The sequence below is a fragment of the Nestor notabilis genome, unplaced genomic scaffold, assembly GCF_000696875.1.
Source record: "Nestor notabilis isolate BGI_N333 unplaced genomic scaffold, ASM69687v1 scaffold18924, whole genome shotgun sequence".
In the NCBI taxonomy this organism is placed as follows: Eukaryota; Metazoa; Chordata; class Aves; order Psittaciformes; family Psittacidae; genus Nestor; species Nestor notabilis.
Window position 1 is genome coordinate 1 of NW_009925386.1, and position 207 is coordinate 207.

General features: G+C 69.1%; 1 protein-coding gene across 1 annotated transcript in view; it reads left to right on the forward strand.

The window, feature by feature from the left end:
• Nucleotides 1–84: 84 nt before the first annotated feature.
• Nucleotides 85–207, forward strand: part of SLC26A6 (solute carrier family 26 (anion exchanger), member 6) — a gene marked incomplete at both ends in the record, with an annotated part of 3,309 nt that continues 3,186 nt past the window's right edge. The window contains one exon of the mRNA XM_010013043.1: nt 85–207. This exon is cut by the window's right edge and continues 2 nt beyond it. Coding sequence (XP_010011345.1) covers nt 85–207 — 123 coding nt within the window.

The following is a 207-nucleotide window of genomic DNA, read 5'->3' on the forward strand; positions in this document are numbered from 1 at the left end:
CTGTGGTCCTACAGGACCCATTGCTCCCCTCACCGATGTCCCTGAGCACTTGTGCTCAGCCTGGCTCCGGCTCTGTGCCCGCAGATGCTCTGCCTCTGCCGCCAAGTCCCTGCTGTTCCGCTTCCTGCCCGTGCTGCGCTGGCTGCCGCGGGACCCGCTCAAGGACTGGCTGGCGGGGGGCCTCAACCCCGGCGTCAGAGCGGGGGT